This window comes from Dunckerocampus dactyliophorus, chromosome 2, assembly GCF_027744805.1.
Source record: "Dunckerocampus dactyliophorus isolate RoL2022-P2 chromosome 2, RoL_Ddac_1.1, whole genome shotgun sequence".
Lineage (NCBI taxonomy): Eukaryota > Metazoa > Chordata > Actinopteri > Syngnathiformes > Syngnathidae > Dunckerocampus > Dunckerocampus dactyliophorus.
The window spans coordinates 21424029-21445264 of NC_072820.1; the positions used below are offsets into that span (position 1 = coordinate 21424029).

The 21236-nt window shown below is 40.7% G+C and overlaps 1 protein-coding gene across 4 annotated transcripts in view; it reads right to left on the reverse strand.

Annotated features, from left to right (window-relative positions):
- Positions 1 to 1791: 1791 nt before the first annotated feature.
- The window catches only part of cadm3 (cell adhesion molecule 3), a 131648-nt gene continuing 112203 nt past the window's right edge, over positions 1792 to 21236 (reverse strand). The window contains exons 8-12 of one of the 4 annotated variants that reach the window (XM_054769105.1): positions 8447 to 8619; positions 7910 to 8221; positions 7696 to 7713; positions 4866 to 4991; positions 1792 to 4410 (exon numbers count right to left, since the gene is read on the reverse strand). In XM_054769105.1, coding sequence (XP_054625080.1) covers positions 4292 to 4410; positions 4866 to 4991; positions 7696 to 7713; positions 7910 to 8221; positions 8447 to 8619 — 748 coding nt within the window. In that variant the 3' untranslated portion in view covers positions 1792 to 4291. The remainder of the gene's footprint in view (positions 4411 to 4865; positions 4992 to 7695; positions 7714 to 7909; positions 8222 to 8446; positions 8620 to 21236) is intronic. The other 3 variants (XM_054769106.1, XM_054769107.1, XM_054769108.1) reach the window with 3 other exon arrangements.

Consider the following 21236-nt stretch of genomic DNA (forward strand, 5'->3'; position numbering starts at 1 on the left):
CCTGAATTGTATTATGTGATGTATTCCAATTTAACATGTATGTATGTTCAAAATAAATTAACCCATTACCATTACCAGCATTTCTTAAAACCAGGGTCTTTTTTATTTGCATTGTACTTTCAAACAATCCAAACAATTTCTTCAATTAATAATTCATGTTTTTTAAGCGTCTTGACTGAATTTTTGTTGCGTTGTGCTGTCCTCTGCTGGCCAGTCAGTGAACTTTAATGGGTCTAAGAAAGTGTGAGGATAATAGATTTCACTTATTTTTATGTTCTAGTGGCAAAAGACACATTTGAATATCAACCGCATATTTAAATAAATAAACCGTTACAGAAGTTAATCACAGAAATAAACTAATTTAAAATATTTAAAATAGGCCTGACCATCAGCCGCGATATTTAACAGGGTGTAGTACGCTAGGGAGCAGAAAAGTCCGCCATAATGGTGAGCAAGAGAGGTGGAAGCTACGCGGACAATAGTGTACAATAAATTCACTGGCTCTGAGATGAGGCTAAAATAAAGTTATACGCTGTGTACACATTGATAAAATGGATGAATGTTATTTACTGAACACAATAAATGTACTGTATATGTACATATATATCAATGTGTAAAAATCCAATACCGACAATACTGCAGAAATATGACCTACATATGTATTGACATACATATTATTGACATATGTAGACGTCAATAAAAACCTGATTAGCAGTATGAAAGAATTTTTTTTCTTTCTTTAATTTACTTTTTCCTTCTGTACAGTGTTACCAAGGCTTAATCAACATACAAAATAATACTTCTATTGTATGGATAATTGACTGGAAGTTTTTACCCAATGCAACATTTATTTCAGTGATGGCATTGTTAATACATTCGATAGACTGTATCTTAAATCATCACCATCATCACTGACCTGTCAATAATTCCACTAATCACCCAGAGAAGCAAATTAGCTTTAAGCTATATTTTGCACAGTCCCACACAAAATACAATTTGAGTCTTGTCTACTGTCCTGTTTATTTACAACACCCAGTGTTATAAATCTACATTTTTATGACACATACCTGTCTTTGGTTTTAGGGAACCCGAAAAAATGACAAATATGTTTTTTAGACCGTCTATTAGAGCAATTAATGGCTGAGCAGTGTGCCGAGGACATGTTTACAATGTAATGTTTTGGATTCTGCTCACCATCATGGCTGATAAAGGGCATACCTACGGAAGTGGATACTTCCGACGGAATCTGTTGTTGTTGCTTAATTTATTAGTACACGTTTGTTAGGTTCTTATTCTTTTTCTTGTGTTTTCTTTCTTTTCTTGGGAGAATGAGAAGAATAAGAATTTCATTGCATAGTATAACTGCCTGTTTTACTATGCATATGACAATAAAACTCTTGAATCTTGAATCTGAATGTTTAAAGAGTACCTGGAAACAAACGACCTAGCATAAAACAGACGCAGTAGAATCACGTGATTTCCCCCAATCAGAAAGATAATGGCTATATCGATGTACGTATTTTTAAAAATACCTGTATTATATATATTTTTAAATAAATATGATTTTTTGGGGGAGGCGGGGGACTTACTAAAATAAATGTTAAATACATTTTTTTCTATTTCCAAGTATTTCAGTGAGCGTTCCCATAAAGAGTTAAATTGGTTATTACTGTAAATTTGATGTTTTTTTTAAATCAATGTTTGTTTTTTTTGTTGTTGTTGTTTGTTTTTTTTTTAATATGTTGATACTTTCAGCATTTTGCGTGCAGGAAAAAGGAGCGACGAGCTGAGTGAAATTAACCCAATTGCATCTTTATTGAAGTCAACAACCAAACTGGTATTTGAACAAAAAACTAAACAAAAATAAACCAAATCCAACAAAAGGAAGAAAGCAAATTAAGTACAGTTTGAACATAAGTGCCAACAGCGGCAAAGCCACCACAGCATGCGGCTGGCTGGGACTTGCCTTTATCGTGACATCATCATCATCCTCATTCGTCATGGTAACAATGAACAAACATGACCGGTATGTTGTCATGTGATATGAAAGAAGAAGACATGTCATCCAAAACAATGACACTAGCAACAAAGACTAAACACAACTCTTGTGGATGCGCCTGTTTGGGTCGATAACACACACTTGTCACTCCTACACACACAAAGTGTGTATGGATGCACGCTAGTATCCAGTAAAGGCAAGACTATATACACAAATACAAAAAATAAAATGTTTAAATGTCTAACGTTCAAGTTTTGGAGCATCTAAAGGTCTAAAAAAAGGAATGATTATCAAGTCAATGTGAGGAAATGCAAGGACATAATTTAAATGTACACAAAGAAAAGCTGCTCTTTTGCTGACACCTAGTGGCAACTGCTCAACACTGCACGGACGCGCTGGAAGGTGAACGGTCACAGCCTCCTTTTTTTTTTGTCTTCTGCCAGACAGCTTACGTCTTACGTCTTGTGCCCGCTGTAGGTCAGAGGACGGAGGACGACTTTTTGTGCTCTCCCCCCCCGCGAGAGACGTCGTTGATTCTCCTGACATGTCCCCACACTATCTAACATCACCCACAGGTTCTCATGCACGCTACATGCTAGCACATTAGCTATAAGACGAAGAACAGGACGACCATTACAGGCAAATATAGGTCCATTAGTTTTGTCAAAACACTACGACGCTTGGAGGACAACGCAGCTATGCTTCTTCTCTTTAAAAGACTCCAATTGGGGGGGGGGGGGGGGGGGGGGGGGGAGCACGAAGTGGACTGTGGGACAAAAAGCACATGCGTCCTCTGGCCTGCAGACGTGAAGAACATCGGGAGAACCCAACGCTAAGACCTTCTTTGATCCAAACTGGTTTGGGGACCGCTGGCTTGCAAACGTTAGCACATTCGCTAGCAGTCAACAACGAGGGGGTGGTTAGGGGTACAAGAAGAATCCCTGAACATTGCAAATAAAACACGGTAGAGACACACATTATATGGACAAAAGTGTTGGGACAGCGCGTTGTGCACTGGGAACATAAAAGGGAATGTCCCCAATGCTTTCACTGGAAGCATACAATTGTCCTGCTAAGATAGACGACTAACTGATCAATTGAAGTGGCTGTGTCTTAATACTTTTGCCCACATCAGTGTCCATAAGGAGCATGTGTGCAAAGCAGGACATCAATCACGTATATCGAAGCTTGGGGAGGGGGTGGGCGCGGGGTTTGAAGGTGAACGAGGACGCAGACGAGCTGATTGATTAAAGAATAAAAAGAAACGGACGAGCGCAGCGCCGGAAGAGAAAGATGAGGACGTTAAAAGTTCTTAGACGACTTTCGGGCTTGGGAGTGCAGCCTGGCGCAGAGCCCGCCACCCGTCTCGGCCCCTGCAGCCTCTTAGTGAGATTGCGATCTATTTCCATCATGTGGTCCCTCGCCAAGGCCTGCCTCTGCCAGCCGGCGACGCGCTTCGCTGATGGAATCCTTCCTTCAAGACGGCGGGACAGAGGCCTTATTGTGACAATGGGCTGCCTGCGAGCTTGGAATCAAACACCGGTATGATGAGTGACGGTACAGCGTGTTGACTGCGAGTGTAAACACTGACAACTCTCATGTCCCCAGAAGGAATAAAAAAAAACACAGAAAGTCCTTTTAGAAATATTAAAGTTAGTTTACATTGCAACGCCTTTGTTGGTACTTCTTACAAGTATTAGCATCTATTTTGTATCATCTGTAGTACGCATGTAGTAAACCAGGCAATACGAGTACTGAAGGAGGAAGGTGACGTACATGAGCAGTGTTCTTATTTACAGCCTTCTGTCCATACAAACAATGCTATATTTATAGATATTTATAAATATATTCATACGTACATGGAGGGCCTGTTAGCATTCCGACCGCTTGATGGGAAGGACGTTAAGGGCGGCGTTGGTCGGAGGTGGGGTAGCGGGTGGGCGGGTTAGTGACGGGTGGTGTAGCAGCTCAGGAAGTCGGAACGTGAGTTACAATTTTGGAGCTGGTTAGAAAAAGGTGGAATCCAAATAATAATACAAATAATAAGAAGAACAATTCATAGGTTAGCAGGAGGTGTGTTGGTTAATTGACGCTCTGTGTGTGTGTGTGTGTGTGTATGTGTGTGTTTCTGTCAGTGCAAATCTCACATCCCTGTATCGATGCAAAAAGTTCCCCCTCCTCCTCTATCCGCCCCCCGCCCCTCCTCCAACTGAGTGGCGTGAAAACAAATGCAAGATTGTTCTTTCCTTCTCTCCTCTTCTCCTCCCTTCACTCCTTCCATCCTCCTCCTAACTAGATGAAGTACTCCTTCTTGTCCTCTGCTCCGGAATGGCCGCCCTCGGCGTTGATGATGGCCGTGTCAGCGTCTGGAGCGTCATCGGAACCTTTGGCCTCATGGGTCAAATATGTTCCTGTGTTGGGTGGGACGGGGGGAGTTTATCATCATTTGTGTTTGTTCTACATCAGTATTGGCATCACACACCTCAGCAAGCATTTTTATGACAGGATATCTTGTCGGGGGACAATACTGTACTATAGAAAGTAAACTCGGATATACGTACTTATAGTACAGTACAGTACATGTTGGAATTCAAGTTTCCCTCAATGTACCACAGTCCCAGTGTTGGCAGCACTCATGCAACCCCAGACAGTGACACTCCTGCCACCATGCTTGACTGTCAACACAGTCTTTATCTTTCTCTATACTGCTATACATGACATCTATACACCTACACAAACTGTACACCGACTACTCTAAAGTATATACAGGACTGTCATAAAAATGCTTGATGAAACGTGAGGACTGTCCTCATGTTGGGCAGCTACTTTACATGCACATGTGTGTGTGTGTGTTTAAGCAGGCGACCTTTGTGTCTGATGAGGTATCTTCCAAGGACGATGAGGAGGCAGAGCAGGATGAAGACGATGACAGCCACCACCCCTCCGATCACGGCGTGGTCCACGCCCGAGGACGTGGACATGGCGGTGGGGTCTGGCCGGGAGAAGGAGAGAAAACAAAAGGGTGAAGATGAGGTCATTGAAACAGTTTGAATGAGTAATTCGGTTCAATGTTCAAATATACATTTCCTACACAAACCCTTCATTATTCGTGGAAATTTATGATGAATAAAACAACTTAAAGCACACATAAACACACTGAATCCTTTTAATTAGCAGTATTTTTTCATGATGGTTGTGAAATCGTATTCTATAACGAATGTTGTTCAAATGGACCCTTAATTCCAAAGTGTGTGTTTTTTTTCCTCAATCAGCCTCCATTCTGAACCAGCAAAAACATGCGGAAAAAAGACGGAGGGATGAAAAGGAAAAGATGGGGTGGGGGTGGGGGGCGCGCGCCCTGGCGACATCGGCTATTTTGCATAATTGACCATGTGCATGGCAGAAAACTGAGCAGAAAACATGGAAAGCTAAACAAATTAACAAATTCTTTGGAAAAACTCGCTAGATTGGTTGCTCGCCGCTTTTTTAAAACAACAAAATCTCGAGAAAAATCTAATGACTAAGTTGGAAACACTGATCCTTCCCGCAACGTCCCCTTATTCTCTGGCCAGGTGTGTATGAGCTGTGTTAAGAAGCGGCGTAACGATGCCATATACTGTACGAAGTTGGAACGACAAGCTACATTCACAAACAATCCCATGACGCCAATTTATTTGTGGCGGGCCGCCACATCTAAACAAATGTAATCAGTTTTGGAACTAATAGGGAACGTGAGCTGGGTTTTGTACCGTCGTGAGAGAGGTTAGTTTTACCCTACTGATGATGTACTGTTACCATAGTAATCTTTCTGCACCTTTTAGAAAATGAAATAAAAAAAAACAAACTACAGCCAGGAGTTCCCCGTTCCCTCCAAACTTTGCAACATTCATCCTCAAAATCAAACGTTTTTGTTAATTATTGTACATTAAATTTGACATTTGTTGTCACGGTTTAATTCAAGTGACAAATCTATCAGCCGAAACGTATGATTCCCCTTCTGATGCATTCACCACTGTAGGTCATGTGTCTTTTCCACTCAAGGCTTTCTTCAGTTTTAAGGGTGGAAGCTACAGTATAGCGCTACCTGTTGCTATATGACATGAAGCCTGACATTCATGTGGAAAGAGGTTTTCTTCAGCACAATGAGGACATGTGACTTCTGCACTAAGGGATGCAATAGTCGTCAAAGGGGCGAGGCCATGAGGAACCATGTGACGTGCCATGAGGCCCAGTAGAGGAGGGGATGGCGTAGGATAGAGCACAGGTTGGCGCGCGCACACACAGAAAATTCACACTGGAGGTGAGAGGGGCTCACTGACGAGGCGAGACTGCGAATGCAGCCATTAATCCTTCCTGTCAACGTCAGGAGGAGAGCAGGCCGCAGGAACTTGACTCCGCCCCCCACTTCCTCACACACTGGCCAGTGCATAATTGACCCGTACTGCTCGAAGGGTCATGTGTCTGCACGCACGACGGGGGTGTGCTTCGCATGTGTGAGTGTGTCGGCATGAAATATTCATCCCCTTTGCTTAGTGTCCCACAGCCACACACACACACAACCATGTACACACACACGACACACAGAAAAGACTCAGTGACCACTTCATTAGGTACGCTGTCTAATGAGAGACAATACAAAAAGTCCGCCTTTCCAAATCAATCACAAAGCAGAAACCTCTGCCAAGGCCAGACAAATTTGAACATGTCTGAGTCGTTTGAGTCAATGCAGAATGCAACACGAAAAAAAGGACATTCCTGGAACTGCACCTTGATCTGGTTTTGAAACAAAATGGTTCTTCCATGACATGCGCTTAAGTGTTTTTTGTGTAATGTAACTCACTACAATCAAAACATAACTCACTTCGGTAGAGGTAATAATGACTCGGTTTTGCGAACACTGCATTCATCTGGAGCATTGATTCTCAAACTGTGGTGCGAGTGTCGCTGGTGGTAGGCAACCTCCACCAGGAATACCAGAGTATTTTTTTAAACGGCAAAAATGGCATACAGTGCATGTATGAAATAACAAAAATAAATATGAAATAAAATTAATATTTATTTATAATATATATATAAAATCATAATAAAAAATAAGAATAAAGTATTGACTAAAAAGTGAATTCAAATACATTTTCACCACAAGCCAATTACCTGAGAGTACGAGCCACAGATGTTAAACACGCCTCGGAAGCAAAAATGGTAGTACTAAATAAAAAAAAAAAAATAATAAAATAGATGAGTGGTACTTGGTGTAAAGAGATTAAAATTGGATAATATGAGTCAATTAAAGGTGAATACAATATTAGAATCAGCTCTCAGTACAATGGCGCGCATAAACAATAACCACGGTAATATATTAACACTCTCTGACCATTATTATCTTTGTAAAGGCAAACAGGTGTGTCCAAAGTGTGGCCCGGGGATCCTTTGTTATTGCCCCGCGCTACATTGTAGGAAAAAAAAAAAGAAGAGCAAACATAATGAGAAAAAGCTGAAACGTTGAGACTAACACACAGCGCTTTGTCTTTAAATATATAAGAAGTTCTTTAGCCTTTTCACCAAATTACAAAAATATATCGCATCCTTTGATTTTTGAGGATGCAGTCCTCGGTGGAAACGTCTGGACATTAGAATGTGTACCTAATGAATTGATCGCACTAAGACACACAAAGACAGGTGTCAGGTGTGCGTTGTACCTGCAATGTTGTCAGCAGCTTCTCAGTTGAGGACATGATGGGATGTTTGTGTGTGAATAGTGTGTTGTGCAGAGGGGAGGTGACAACAAACAAAAAAAGACAGCAATAAAATTGCCACATGCAAAGCAAACTTCTTGTTTCCATGACAACAACAGTCTATCTACAGGGGCGTCGCTGTTTGTGTGTCGCACAGTCTGTTTTTTTTTTTTTTTACCTGTGGAAGTGAAAAGTCCGTTCTGCGAGTCGGAAACTGAGGATGTGGAGAAGGTAGGGAGGGAGGAGGGGAAGGGGGAGGAAGGCACCACGCTTGCAGTGAAGGGAGGTGGAGTCAGAGTGGAAGTAGATGAGGCGTCAGGCGTGAAGGTGAGGTCGGGGAAAAGGTCGTTGGAGAGCCTGGTGGTGCTCTCAGGCTGGAACGCGGCGGAGGAAAGTTCCAGAATGGTGGAGGAAGAAGGGGAATCAGTCGCGAGGGAAGAATATGGCGGCGTAGGAGAAGAGGTCGCAGAGACCAACGTGGTGTCCGGGTCTTTGGGAGGGGGCGAGCGGGCGGGCGAAGTGCAAAAAATGGATGGTACGATTGGGAAAAAGGAGAAGGGAGCAAAGCGCGAGGCAAAGCGTAGCGTTTGGAAGTAAGCGCAGTTTGGATGAGAACAAAAACAAAGAAAATCAGAAGAGAAAAAAAGATGGCACAACAAAAAGAAAACTTTGGAAACATAAAAGAGAATTTAAAAAAAAGCTGAAGTCTCGTTACCTTGCACCAGCAACATGTATTCCCCAACGCTGCTCCCGATGCCGTTGTCCACGAAGCACAGGTACACACCGTTGTCCGTTTTGTTCAGCATCTCAAAGTGCAGGAACGCACCGTTGGCTTTGGCCAGTGGGGGGAGCTCTCCATCTTTCTTTTCCCAAATGTAGGACGACGGCCTGTAATGGGGAGATAAGCAGAAGAATAAGTCCTGAGATGAAGTGGGTGCAGAAAAAACGTAGAAATTCAATCAAAAAGCAGGGAGCTGATGAGATGATGAGGAGACAGGACACGTGTTAAGGAGAGGATGAAAGAGAGGATGGAAGACATGGGAGGGGTTGCGTTGTTGCACTAAAAAAAACAGAAGAGGCGAGGATGGCGGGATGGAAGGTGACAAGAAAGGCATAATGACAGAGAGAAGAAGAGTGAGGAAGAGAAGGGATTAGGGAGGACAGAGGACAAGAGAACAAAGATCAGCATTTCAAATCAGCGTACAAAAATCCATTCTGCATGAGAGACGGCGGATGAGAGAGATAGCACGATGTTCCTTGATAAAAGAATCAATTATGTAAATGAGAAAGTCCTTAAGCACTCTACAGTAATTACAATGACGGAAATCCAGGACACAAGTAAACGTGCACTCCGAGGGGGAAAAAAAACTCAATTAGGCCTGCAGGCTGCAGTTGGACTGTAATTTCAGGAAGAAAAGAACTCTTAGACCAAGAAATAACCTTCACTGTGCAGTATTAATCCACACAACCTTTACAAATACATTTATAAAGTGGACTCTGGGAAGCTGGCAAGTGGGCCCCTGGAAACCATTCCTTTTCTAGAGCTATCCCAGCTGACTGTGGGCAAGAGGTGGGATCCAGGAACACAGGCATTGTGTTTGCTAGCATTTAGCGTGTTTTATGCCGAGTGAGGCTTGTGTTGATTTTTCTAGTGTTAGTGTTACGTTGTGTGTTTACCTTGAACGTCTGTTGGTGAGTGTTTTGTTGTACTTGTTTTCTCATTAACTTTAGTTGTGTTAAACATAGGGTCGTCATGAGACGCCCAACTCACGAGACGAGACGATCCACGAGACAAGATGGGATTTTAACATTCATTTGTTAAAAAGTACAATAAAAATATGACAAACACATTTCTTTATTTAACCGAGTCACAAAACAATGCAAGTACGCCTTGAAATGTTTATTGTCCCACAAATTGATGCAAAACAATATTATTCTCTCCTTTTACTAAGGCAAAAAAACACAAGTATGATTATATATAACCCTAATAATATATATCATAATAATGCAATACGTCTTTTAATGTCATTTTTCACTCTGTAAAGTTGTGAAATTGATGTTTGTGACATGTATTTTCTCACATGCAATTTGCACTGTCTAACATGAAACGCTGGCTTTTCAACTGTATTAAAGGGTAGCATTTCCTTGGCGATGTATTAAACTGCACTCTGCGAACGCACATAAAATGGTATATAGTGGCGCGCATGAGCATGGGAGGACCAGGCAGCTCTTTATTTGACAGGAGCCAATCATGAGCTCTGAAAAAAACTCACAATGAGCTTGTCAACCCACTGGAAATCGCAGTAGGTCATTACTCAATATATAATAAATAGTCTGACTCACAGTCTCATCTTAGAAACAACGCTAAACACGTCACACAGCAACTTAAGACTCAAAAAGTATACTTAAGAAATACACAAACAAGGACCAAGACAAGCTTGACCAAGTCCGAATGAGGCTTGAGTGTGATGAGTAGTAATTTCATGGAGATGAAGAAAACATTTACGTTTCAGATCCCTCTCTGTAAAACAGGGTGAGATCCACCCCAGTGGTGTCGCGCCTCGCAGTTGCGTGATTCATGGATGCGTAGAGCTCCACTATGCTCTCAAGTGTTCTTTGGGAGCTGACAGTGCACTGACCCCTTGTGACTGCTATGGGGCGAGGCGGACCACTCAGCAGCACGCGCTGCTGCTCGGTAAGAACACAAACTGCAGAACAATATGCGCTTCCACTTTTAAGTCCCCAAATACCAGAAAACTCGCCAACAACGCCAGAAAAAGTTGCTAGATTCGTGTTTAACACCGCCCCTACCCTGCTCAGTGTGGACACAGAGACGCAGCCACACATCTTGACCAATGACATTCGCCTTTAACAGAAAAAAAGACAGGGAAAAAAATAATCGGCTCCCATTGGCTCCCAAGGATGCGAGCCAAATCTTGTCCTTCATTTCAGAGTCTCTTAGAGCAGATTCGTTTGCAATCGACACATCACGATATCACATGCCGTACCTTGTGCCCACTAGGTGGCGATGTTGGCACGTTCTGCGGCAAGTTTTTTCTTTTTGTTAGAATGAAGTGTTTTGTTCCAGTTGATGGATGCCTCATAGAGCTTATTCCTCCAGCAAATATTGTAATATAAGAAGACCAACGGGCACGCAAGGACTGCTGCGACACATAAATCTGCTAACATTTGCCCAATTCATATTTCATATTGCATTTTATTTCTGATGCTCGGCTCAAAAAGTGAGCAAATGTCATGTATTTCCTCAGCTGAAAATCTGTATCTTTTATAGAAAATTTTATCAGGGAATGCCAGCGGAGCAGTGTGATCTCAAAGAAGCCACTCCCACCGTAGTGCTGCTGGAATTATTCTTTCTCCCAGGTCCACCGGGTTCTCAATAAGTGGTGACGCCATCTCTGGCAGTTACACAGTGATCTATAGCCGATTTTAAGATGAAACTCTGGACATAACCTGGTCAGAATCAGGTTATGCCTAAGTTAAACCGGTGATCTGGCTGTGTTAAGAGAGCCACCATCGTAGTACAGGCAAGGCAGGATTTAGACTCAACAGACCTCACTAACCCAACTCACGGCGCAGTACACCCCTCATATGCCCTGGAGCAACAAGACCCAATCACCCAATTTATACATTATTTTTGGGTATAAATTATGCAATAAGTCATTGGTGAGAATAAGAATGTAATTAATATTGTTGAATTTGGCATAATCTATGTTATTGTAGAGTTCTTGTTGTCAATTGTTGATGACTTCAAGCTAGTCTTTTGAGTAGTCTTATTTCATTGTCGATGATGTCATCTTCAATATTTGTCCAGTTCCTTGATGCCTTTGACATCAGGTACTTTGGCTTCCTTTTAATTTGATGTCGATTTTGCATTTGGCAGTCCTGGTGCCTTGGATCATCTCCTGCTCCCTTAAGTTGTGTGCTTTCTTGGCGATATCGGTGTTTTGTCAGATGCTCATTGATATAAATGCTTGTTCCTTTCAGTGTGCTTCTGTTTTTGTCTTTTTTTGTTGGTGTACTTTGGCGTTGTTCCTGCCAGACATTGGAATACATGTATATGACATCCACATCCAGCCCCTTGATTGCAGAAATGTGACAACTTGTTGCTCTGTTGAATCAATATCATCTTGTTCTCCTCTCTTCTCAGATGCCCTGGCCTTAAGGCCTGTGTGTAATGCAAAGCCCAGTAACAATCATTACATCATTCATGCGCATGTACTGTTATTCTTGGACATCATTGCAATATAATGCAATCATTTTCAGCGTTTTTTCTTCCATTCTATCAATTTGTTTACAAAGTGATGCATTATCACTCTTCTGTTCCTTAACATGTTTCATTAAGGATTTCATATTGTCATGTTGTTTATCCGTTTTGTTTAGATCCTTGCTATTTACAGAGCTCTCTTTCCTCATGTCATTCAACATCATCATTAACTCCCGTTGTGTACCTGGTTGCTGGCTCTCTTCCACATCCTCCTCCTCTGCATTTCAGACAACACTTCACTTGTCTTGCTAGCGATGATCAATCACAACTCTTTTTTTTCACCCCACAAGTTAGTTCCTCACACCAGATGGTATACAAGCTAGTGCTGTCAGCAAACAAATCTGCAATTATAGTCGAGAAAAAGCGACAAAATAGCCCAAAACTTCGAAATCGGTGCAGAGCTCTTTTCAGTCTGCCTCGCAAACAAAAATTATTTAAAAAACATGTTGTATTAAAACATGTTTTCACCGCTAGTTTATAGAAGCAGTGTAAAATCTTATCACACAGTCAAAGCAACTGTCAAGTTTTGCAGGAATCGGTTAGTTAACCTGCAAACCATCAAACAAACAAACGGCAATGAAACCCTAACAATCTTGGCAGAGGTCAAAACACTGCCACTAATAATAGTCGTAAATGCCAATAAAGAAATATTAAGCACCATATAAATGTTAATAATGCTGGAAAATGAGCGTCTGTCTACTGGCCATAAAAGGTGATCAGCTGTTATGGCCAAAACTCCCCTCCCCCCACTGACAGATCATAAGCAATTAACTGAACAATTAACTTCACATTTAGCACCTCCAACTGCTGTTATGAAACATTACGCTCAAAAGTCGACGTGCTTTTACTGGCGAGGAGCGGCCAGCTAACTGGTCAGATGTTCCCCCACACCGTCGAAGCATAGTCGCAGATGGAAGCTGCATGGCTAGCATGCATTTGTAAGCAGCGCACAGAAAGATGCGGACGCCCGGCTGCATTAATGCCGCTACTTTGGAATTCTTCCGTCCGACAGGCGCCATCATTACATGATAAAAGAAGGAGCATCTGGGTGCCTTTGCTCAATGATTCATACGCGATCAGATGAACTATGCTTATGCATAAACTCAAAATGAGGGCCAGTTTGGTCTGACTTTTCATTGTGAGCATAAATCCAAAGAAAAAAAACAAAACCGGTTCACCGCTTTGACTTCTCGACCCGACTGGCCAACTCTCCCAGCACTCTTTAAAAGGCCGGTGTTGCACTTTAAGGGAAAATGAACAAACACGACTGGGCTCTGAGGCGCAAACAAGAGCAAATGTTGCTTTTTCTTTTTGCAGATAAGTGCACATTCGGTCGCAGCTAACGTTAAATCAGCAAATGTCACACTTTGCTTACACGAGCCAAAAGTTGCTAGAAAATGAAATTGCTCAGCAGCGAGGAGAACACAGAAGAACAGATGTGTGGATTACAGATTACTGTAATCCTGTTACACACCGCACTTGATGATCTAAACTAGGAGGTGATAGTCAACATGCAACAAGTGAAGGTCTGGTCAGGCTTTCTAATAAAAATAGATTATCCTTGAACCTGTCCCAGTAGAAAGAACACACACGACCAAATACAAATTGACGGTGTGGACACTGAAAGGGTGAACAAAAATTTGGGGGGATCATAATAGATGAAAAAATAGAAAAATAGAAATCTCACATTAAAAATATACAACATAAAGTGGAAAGAAATACTTACAACATTGAATAAAGCAAAATTTGTCCTTGACCAAAATCACTCCATACTCTTTATTGCTTTCTGGTTTTACCATATCTACCTTATTGTGTGGAGACATGGGGTAATAACTACAAAAGCAATCTTCATTTGATAAGTGTCCTTAAAAAAAAATAAGTTAGGATAATCCATAATGCCCCGTATAAAGAACATACAAATCCAAATTTCTAAAATCACAAATATTAAAATTTGCTGGTTCAGTAAATTTTCAAATAGCTACAATTATGCATAAGGCAAACAATAACTTGCTACCCAAAAATGTCAAACCATACTTTTCAACAAGAGAGGAGAAATATGATCTCAAGGGAAAACTAAACTTAAAACACTTATACGCGAGAACAACGCTAAAAACCCACAGCATTTCAGTATGTGTAAATTATGGAACGGATTGGGTAAAGAACTCAAACAAAGTGCCAAAATGAGCAATTTCATGAAAAAATACAATCAGTTGATGTTTGCAAAATACAATGAAGAAGAGTCTTGAACTTATGTTATGTTCATTTGTATTTATTATTATTTATTTATTATTTTATTGATTATTATATATGATTATTATTTATTATGATTGTGGAAAAACCTTGACAATTATATTACCATATTGTTACATTTTCTTATCACTTTTGTATGTATTAAAAAGATCACATATGAAATACAGGAAGTGAATAAATGTATTGCAACAGATTTAAAACGGATGGGGTTTAGGATTAAATAAGCTTTGCTTCTTCCTACTCCTTTTTGGACATGTGGAACTGTGAATTGTACTATGTAATGTATTCCACTGTAACTTGTATGCATGTTCAAATACAATTAAACCATTACCATTACCATAAGTCAGGATGCTACGTGATGGTTAGCAGTCCTGATGGTAGTACAGGTGGCCCCTGGTTTACGGTGTTTCGTGGACGCATACACGCTTAATTAAAAATAGAATTTTAGTCCGTAAACACGGCACTTGCGATGGTGTTTCTCATCTTCTTAATCAAAAATGCTAGCGCTTGCAACATTTTTGGGCTCCAGTGTGGCTTATTTTGCAGCCGTGATCAAAAGAAAAGCAAAGACTTGTGGCAAAAACTGTTGGTAGCAAAGAACTTCAGAGTCAGCTGCTGATAACATCATCACGTCACGCCACCACTGTGCCTCAGCCTCCTCACAGGTTATATGGACCACTTTTGGTATTTTTGCATATACTGAAACTCCACAAAAAATGGTCAGAGCACTTGGAAAAGTGTGCATCACAATATGGCGCTTAGCAGAGGTCTGCTCAATGCAGCTCGCACGCAGAGAAAGTTCCTCCTACACTAAAAGCTGTATGTCGTGTCTGTGTGCTCCCAAATCCACCATGAGGCTGTACTCACCACGTACGGATCCCCAAATTTTGCCCACGTTTTTGCAAGTAGACAGCACCCATTTGCAAGTACGGCGGGTTGGAACCGAGGTTTAACCGAGGTTCCACAGAGCTTAAGAACGTGAGGTTCTGCATTGGTGACGACCCAATACCGATGGTGTCAGAGCAACCCGTCAAAAACCTAGGCAGATGGTCCAATGCAAGTCTCAGGGACAAAGACCAGGTACAGGTATTAAGGCAGGACATCACCACCAGTCTGGACATCATCAACAAGACAATGCTGCCAGGGAAGCTCAAACTCTGGTGCCTACAATTTGGACTTCTCCCTAGGGTAACGTGGCCACTCACAATCTAAGAGGTCCCAATAACGGTGGAAAAGATGGAGCAAAACATAACTTCGTATGTGAAGAAGTGGCTTGGCGTCTCACGCTGTCTGACCAACATCAGCATCTATGGCAAAGGAGTCCATAATAAATGATAGGTGATAAAGACCACCTATCACGAGCCTCACTGAAGAGTACAAGTGCTCTAAAGTGAGACTACAGATGACATTGAAGGACTCCAGAGATCAGACCATCAACAATACTGCAGCACCTCTGTTAACGCAAAGGAAATGGACACCATCTGACGCAGGACAGCACGCTCCATCAGCCCTGAAGCACAACGACATTGTGGGACATGTCCAGCTGGGAAGAGGAGGATTAGGCGTTGCAGTGAATAAACCAACTTAGCACAAAGCTTCAGCAGATGTACAATAACGAGAATGGAAGGCCAAGCTCTATCCAGCTGAATTAGGAAGCAGAGCAATGACCCGGTGGGCGGGGCAGTTTTTTTGTATCCCAGGTCGAGACCTTACTGCCTAGCTCATCTCCCTCCACTTTCCAGGCACTACTTTACTCATGATTGGGCATGGGACAGGCTCAGGCTTGATCACCCTGTCGTTGGCCGCCTTTGATGGGTGTCTCGTGTTGAAAGGCCGAAACACCCGTTGATTCAAAGGTACACTACTGATGATGTGTTCCAAAATTTACACCCTTCCCATGGCCTCATGTGATTACCATCTAATGGCACACAGGACATTTTCCATCAAGTCCTGTGTATTTATGAACCTAGGTGTACGATCCGATTTACACCAAAACTCGACCAACATCACCGTTTAGGAGCAGACACGTACGGAACCCACATTCCACTTGTGGTTACATTAGTTTTACAATCAAGTGAACTACTTTTACATTACAACTGCATATTATTCCATTCATGTTTCCACATGTTTTTTTGTGTGGGTTTGTTGTTTCTTTGTGTCTGTAGTTTCTGATGAATACAGTAACGCAAAGTTTGTTGTCCAAATGATCAGAACTCCCAAAGACGACTCTCACTTATAAAAGAAGAAACTTTACATGGACTATATATCTTACTTCAACAAAATCTTTTCTTATGTTTGTCAGCGTTATTAGAGACAACCATGTGGTCATGTACTGCAGTTGGTTAACATGATATGGACGGAGATGTGGACAAGACACCCGGCTCATATCTGATCTAGCTGCCAATCAAACCAAGTGGCTCGACAGGAGGTGTGTGTGGAGAAGATTTGAGTGGAGATCAGTAGAGGGAAGGACAGGAGGGGAGGAGGGATGGAACGGCTCAAATTGGAGGCAGGTGAGGCGGTGACAGTGCCTGATGGAGTTAGAGAAATAGGATGGGGGCGGGGTGGATTGATGGGTCTGGGTGGTTCTTCTATAATTCAAAAAGGCCACGAGAAGAGGGAGTGTATTTGTGTGGGACTTGAGTTGTGGGGTGGGAGGGTGTCAAAAAGACGGTGTTTATGTTCATCATGTCTGCAGGCGGCCTATTAATATTGTGGCTTAATGACGGCAGATAGGAAGTGGAATCAGTGGTGTAGCGTTTGGGGAGAGGCAGAGGGGGGTGCACAAGATAAAGAAAATGTCCAATTATAAATGGCATTAAACAAAAGTCAGCATTACCATCTTATCTTGTATTGGCTGACATTAGATGGTGTACCTAATCAAGTGGCTGCCGGCGGCTGTTGCGCATGTGTCAATCAAACAGGAAGTCACATAGGTACACTTTCGCTGAGTGATTATGAAGAATAAACATGTGCCGCCTGTTGCCTCTGGACGTTTTAATTAATTTCTCAGGAAGTATGACATTGACCTTGGCGGGGGTCTACGCTCGTTGAGTGAAGCATGTTTTTATTTTTAAATAAAATCTTCACAACATTTGTGCTCCTGCTGCTTACATCCTAAGCTAAGTTGTTAAGAATGCCAGCGAGATACAAACAGTAAATTCATTTCAAACGTGCTGATTCTGAATCGTGTCATGTAGAGTGGGGTATTTAACGTGTGGCGAAGGGAGCCTTCCCTCAGGGTGGATAAAACGCCTGTGGCTGATGTTTGTCTTTAATATATTTGAAGTTAGCTTCAGCAACACAAAGTTTTCTTTATTTTTCTCAAGCTGCGCCTCCCCTGCTGCTTTCACCTGCAGGTTTGCACTCGTCATTAAACTATTTTGCTTTAGTCCGCATCATGAAATGGTTTATCGTTTAATTTTATTTGAACATGCATGCACGTTACAACGGAATACATCACATAATACAATTCACAGTTCCACATGTCCAAAAGAAGTAGGAAGAAGCAAAGTTGATTTATTCCTACCCGCCATCCGTTCCACATCTTGTGCAGTACATTTTATTCACTTCCTGTATTCTACATGTGCTCTTTTACATAGAATAATGATAAAGTAATGTAACAATTTGATGACGTAATTATTAAGATTTTTTTTTCACAATTAATATAATAATGGGTATAATAATAAATAAATAATAATAAATTGAGACAAACATAACTAAAAAAGTCTTCTGCCTTGTATTTTGCAAACATCAGCTGCTTGTATTGTGTTTTGAATTCACTCATCTTGGTGCTTTGTTTGAGTTGCTTACTCAATCCGTTCCATAATTTTATTCCACATACTCAAATGCTGTCGGTTAATAATAATCGATCTCGCATATAAGTGTTTCAAGTTTAGTTTTTCTCTAAGATCATATTTCTCCTCTCGTAGAGAAGTATTGTATGACATTTTTGGGTACGCCCAATCCCAAAAACGTATGGATTTCACTTCAGAGCAATTTTAAGCCATAAAAACGGCCACAAGGTGGCAGAAGTGCATTGATAAGCACTTAGCAGAGATCATGTGAACGGAAAAATCACACATGACAGGAAGGAGGAAGTGAGAGAGCGTAGGAGTGTAGTGTGCAGAAGGTTACAAATTGTAGGGAAATTTTAACTCATGCACACGCACAAACACGTGCACGTACACACGCGTGTGCACACACGCATGCACACACATAATTCAGCTCCAAATGTGGAAATTGTAAATAGTTCATGGTGTTATATTTGTAAATAAATTGTTATTTTGATGTAAAACAACCCTTTTTGTGTTGGTATAATTGTTTAGATATTTGAGCTGTCACAAAAGCAAAAAAATATTTGTGTCAAAGTGAAACTTTTGCTTGAAATGTATCTTAACAAAAAGCTGTTTTTCTTCCTATTCTAGTCGGGAACTGATATTTTCCTGTAACTTTTTCTAAAACTTGTTGTTGAAACTTGCTCTACTGCTGATTCCTAAAGAACAGAAGACAAAGAACAACTTTTTTTTTTCTATGAAAGATGGGAGTCTAAACTTTCTTTTGGTAGGTTCCATGTTTATATAGCCGTAGAACACAATATTCTGTGTGCCTTGAAAGATCAAAATCATCTAAAATGGCCGGTACTGAAGGGGTTGTCTTTTGAAAAATGCCTGGGAATGAATGAGTTAAACACCTCTGGATTCATGGTGTACGGAGTGCCCTGTTTTTAATGCGCTATGCCGGACTTTTTCCAACCCGTCAGGTAAGTAAAACAATAAATTATGTCAATCTTATGCCAACTTTGAAGCCGCAAACAAATTATACTTTATACTGCAAATACGGTGGTCGTCTCAAATATCCAGCTAATGTAAGGCTGTATAGTTTTTCATAGACAAACAACCTGACGTTAATTCTAGTTTTAGCCAGGAAGGTGACCAGACCCTGCAAAGTGTTATTCGTATATTCGTGTTATTCGTATATATTATGCGTCATTGTTTTTCATGAGGTTTTCAAAAATAAAAATGAAAATTAATGAATGAAAGTGTGAGAGACTTCAAAACATTTATGTTGAAGTTCAATATTTATATACTTGTAAATAGCCCTGTGAGAAATTCATAGTAAAGTAATTCATAAAAAGTTCATAGAATTTGAAAAAATCATGGAGACATTCAGACATTTCATCCAAGAACTTTGGTTAGCGTCCTCATTTAAACCATGCAAACATTCATGACCCTACCTCTGAAAAGAATCGGAATCGAGAATCGTTAAGAACTAGAATCGAAAGGAGGAATCGGAAATGGAGCCGCTCACATTCAAACGATGCCCAACCCTTTGAATATAAACGGATATTATTGACGACATGCTGACAAACAAACTGGCAGGGCCCATGCTCCAATTCTGTGTTCACTCAGACGGTAGACGGGACTTGTGCACTAAGCCGCTCATATCAGTCTCATCTTTGTTTTCTGCCCTGTTTGATCTTTGCTTAAGAAAATGTTAAGAACGAATCAAATCAAATTGAAAATACCTTTACAGCGCAGTTCAGTGGACAAATATTAATATTTATATTATGTTATTCTTTTTTTTTTTTTTTTTTTTTTTTTTACTTTTGATGCTCCCCTGACCGCACATCACCACGGTATATCAATTTTCAGCACAACACCCCGCAGCTAGACAGCTGTATGTTGATGTTACATTAGCCTCCTACCTAACAGTAACCCGAAGCCAAATTCTGCATTTATTTGCCTGTGCCTTATACACTAGTCATGGTTTGTTCGCCAACGATCCGGTTCTTAGAGCCGGCTCTTTCAAGAGGGAGCTGTTGTTTTTGTGTGTTTTTGTGTGTGTTTTGTGTTTTTTTTAATTGGCTGCTTTTCTGTTAAAGCCACACATGATTAGTCAGAATGTGTGGTACTGTATGTGTCGACACTGAGCAGAAGAGGCAAAGACAGGTTACACACCCTGCACAGTCGTGAGGGAAACATACTGTAAACAGGAGGGAAATGAAAGAAAGTGAAAGAATGTTGCAACATAATTAATTAGAGACTCCATACTGGAAAAGTGAGGAAAAAGCAGCAGGAAACAAAAGCTGAAGCACTTTTGTTTTTGAATGCCAAGCTCAGTGACTAGCAAAAATTGTCACAGGGATGCTGCTTTGTCTTTTACTTTTTTTGCATATTTTAATTGTATTTCATTGTGTAATGTTTTGTGTTTCACTGTGAATCATTGAAAATGTACAAACAATACACACAATCAGATTGGACCTTTTTGTAGTTTTTGTTTTGGAGTTTATCATATATGGTTTGATAAAATAGATTATCCTTAAACCTAAGTAAACTAAAATAGTGATAATACCAGAAAGGACACGCACAAAAAAATACAAATTGACGGTGTGGACATTGAAAGGCTGAACAAAAATACATTTTTGGGGATCAGAATAGATGAAAAAATGAGCTGGAAATCTCACATTAAAAATATACAACATAAGGTGGCGAGAAATACCTCAATATTGACGCTAAACAACGCTAAAAACCCACAGCATTTCAGTATGTGGAATCAAATTATGGAACTGATTGAATAAGGAACTCAAACAAAGTACAAATATGAGCAATTTCAAGAAACAATGCAAGCAGTTGATGTTGCAAAATACAATGAAGAAGAGTCTTGAACTTGTTCTGTTATGTGTATTTGTATTTACTGTTATTTATTATACTGATTATTTTACATATGATTATTAATTATTATGATTGTGGGAAAACCTTGACATTTATACTACCACATTGATACATTACTTACCACTTTTGTATTACTTACCACTTTTGTATGTATTAAAAAGATCACATGAACAACAAGAAGTGAATAAATGTACTGCAAAAGATGTAAAACGGATGGGGTTCAGGATTAAATAAGCTTTGCTTCTTCCTACTCCTTTTGGACATGTGGAACTGTGAATTGTACTATGTAATGTATT